General features: G+C 35.0%; 1 protein-coding gene across 1 annotated transcript in view; it reads left to right on the plus strand.

The window, feature by feature from the left end:
* LOC108692359 (endocuticle structural glycoprotein SgAbd-1-like) overlaps positions 1-1,596 on the plus strand; it is a 6,810-nt gene extending 5,214 nt beyond the window's left edge. The window contains exon 3 of the mRNA XM_018200576.1: positions 1,329-1,596. Coding sequence (XP_018056065.1) covers positions 1,329-1,596 — 268 coding nt within the window. The remainder of the gene's footprint in view (positions 1-1,328) is intronic.
* The last annotated feature ends 215 nt before the right edge of the window (positions 1,597-1,811 follow it).

Below are 1,811 nucleotides of genomic sequence, written 5' to 3' on the forward strand. Positions count from 1 at the left end.
TCTCTCTCTCTCTCTCTCTCTCTCTCTCTCTCTCTCTCTCTCTCTCTCTCTCTCTGTATCTAAAGTATTATTACCTTGAATTATCATTTAATTATATAAACTAAATAATTATGCAAAAAATTCTATACGTTTGTAAAAAAGGTCAACTATTGCAAAGACGTGTTGAGATATTTTCATCTCACTCTGATACTTTCTAATATATCATGATTCACTATAATTAATCAAGCGCAACGAGATGATCTCTAGTCAATAGGTCAGGTTATTTTCAAATTATCTATTAAGTGATCAATCATTTCACATCGTCCCATTTACATCACGCTAAATCTGTACGACACATCTTACATGCAATTAATAACTATAATAATTGACGGAAAACTCTGCGATTATGTTGTAATAGTATTCATTCTATATTATATTATACATTTGTTTTTGAACGACCTAATATTTTATTCAGCTCAGTGGTTCTTAGAAATTTTTCCTGACGATCCGGTCATACCTTCATAATAATCAACTATCTTTCAACGTTTTCTAACTTTAGGACTTTATGCGACTTATCATATAAAATATAAAGTATGGGCGTGTCGAAGTCGCGAACCATTTACGCGTAGGTAGATGATTTTCCAGATGCTACTTGAAACAATTGACTAGTCTTAATTGAAATCGCAAAAACCGTGAATCCGTCTTGGCCAAAGGAAGGATACATAATTGACTTTGATGTTAATCATACATGCGCCATTCGGTTGTACAACACGTAATAATTGTGCAATTCAACAATTACAATCGACCTACCTGCTTGCCTACCTACGCGCTCCTCTTCCTCACCCATTCTTATTGCTCTTCGCATTTAACTCGGGCCCCTCCCATGACACCTGTCTCTGAGACATTAAGACTTGTGGCGAGGCTCTATCTAACATCTCAAAAGTAGTATTTTTCTTTGACTGGTTTTAGCAGTTTGGTGGGAAAGTGAATATGAAATGTTAATCGCAAGGCTGATAAAAACAATTCTTTTTCTGAATAATTTGAAATAAATTTTAATTGCACTTATTCAGATTCTGGATGAAAAATTTTCATGCAAAATTACAAGTTGAATTTTTTTAAAGATGGAATTACTAAGGTTCTTAGTAATTTTTTGGAATATAAGTGAAAATGAACCATCTTAAATAAATCTTGTATTTACAGGTGATCCACGGACCAGCAGTAGTTTTATATATTTATACAATAGTTTAAAATTTATTTTATTTATTTTTTATTTAATTAAACTGCAATTCTTTTCTCTTTTTTGTAAATGGTATCTCATAAAATGTCTAAACAATTTGTTTTTATTACAGCTACGATACAGAAAATGGTATTTCCGTAGCAGAGACAGGACAGCCGAAAAATATAGGACCGAATCAGATCGAGGCGGTCAGAGGTCAATACAGTTACACGGCTCCAGATGGTACTCCGATCGTGGTTACTTACACAGCCGATGAGAATGGCTTCCTGGCAAGTGGCGCCCATCTGCCGACACCGCCGCCAATACCGATAGAGATACAACGGGCCCTGGCATACAATGCGGCTCATCCCGAAGAGGAGGAACCTTATAGGAGATATTAAAAATATCTATGCTAAGACTGCTCCCAATATATCAATGTGGAATGACATCGCGGTTATCGCTTCTCGCTATTGATGATATTCTGCTAATATTATTTGTATCGTTATCTATGTGTGCTTTTCAGCAAGAATGTAATGTAACACAGTGAATTATTACATCCTTGTTGTTTGTTAAACAAGGATGAAATGATTCACTGTGTTACACTGTGTCCTTGCTG

The sequence above is a fragment of the Atta colombica genome, unplaced genomic scaffold (genome assembly GCF_001594045.1).
Source record: "Atta colombica isolate Treedump-2 unplaced genomic scaffold, Acol1.0 scaffold7, whole genome shotgun sequence".
In the NCBI taxonomy this organism is placed as follows: domain Eukaryota; kingdom Metazoa; phylum Arthropoda; class Insecta; order Hymenoptera; family Formicidae; genus Atta; species Atta colombica.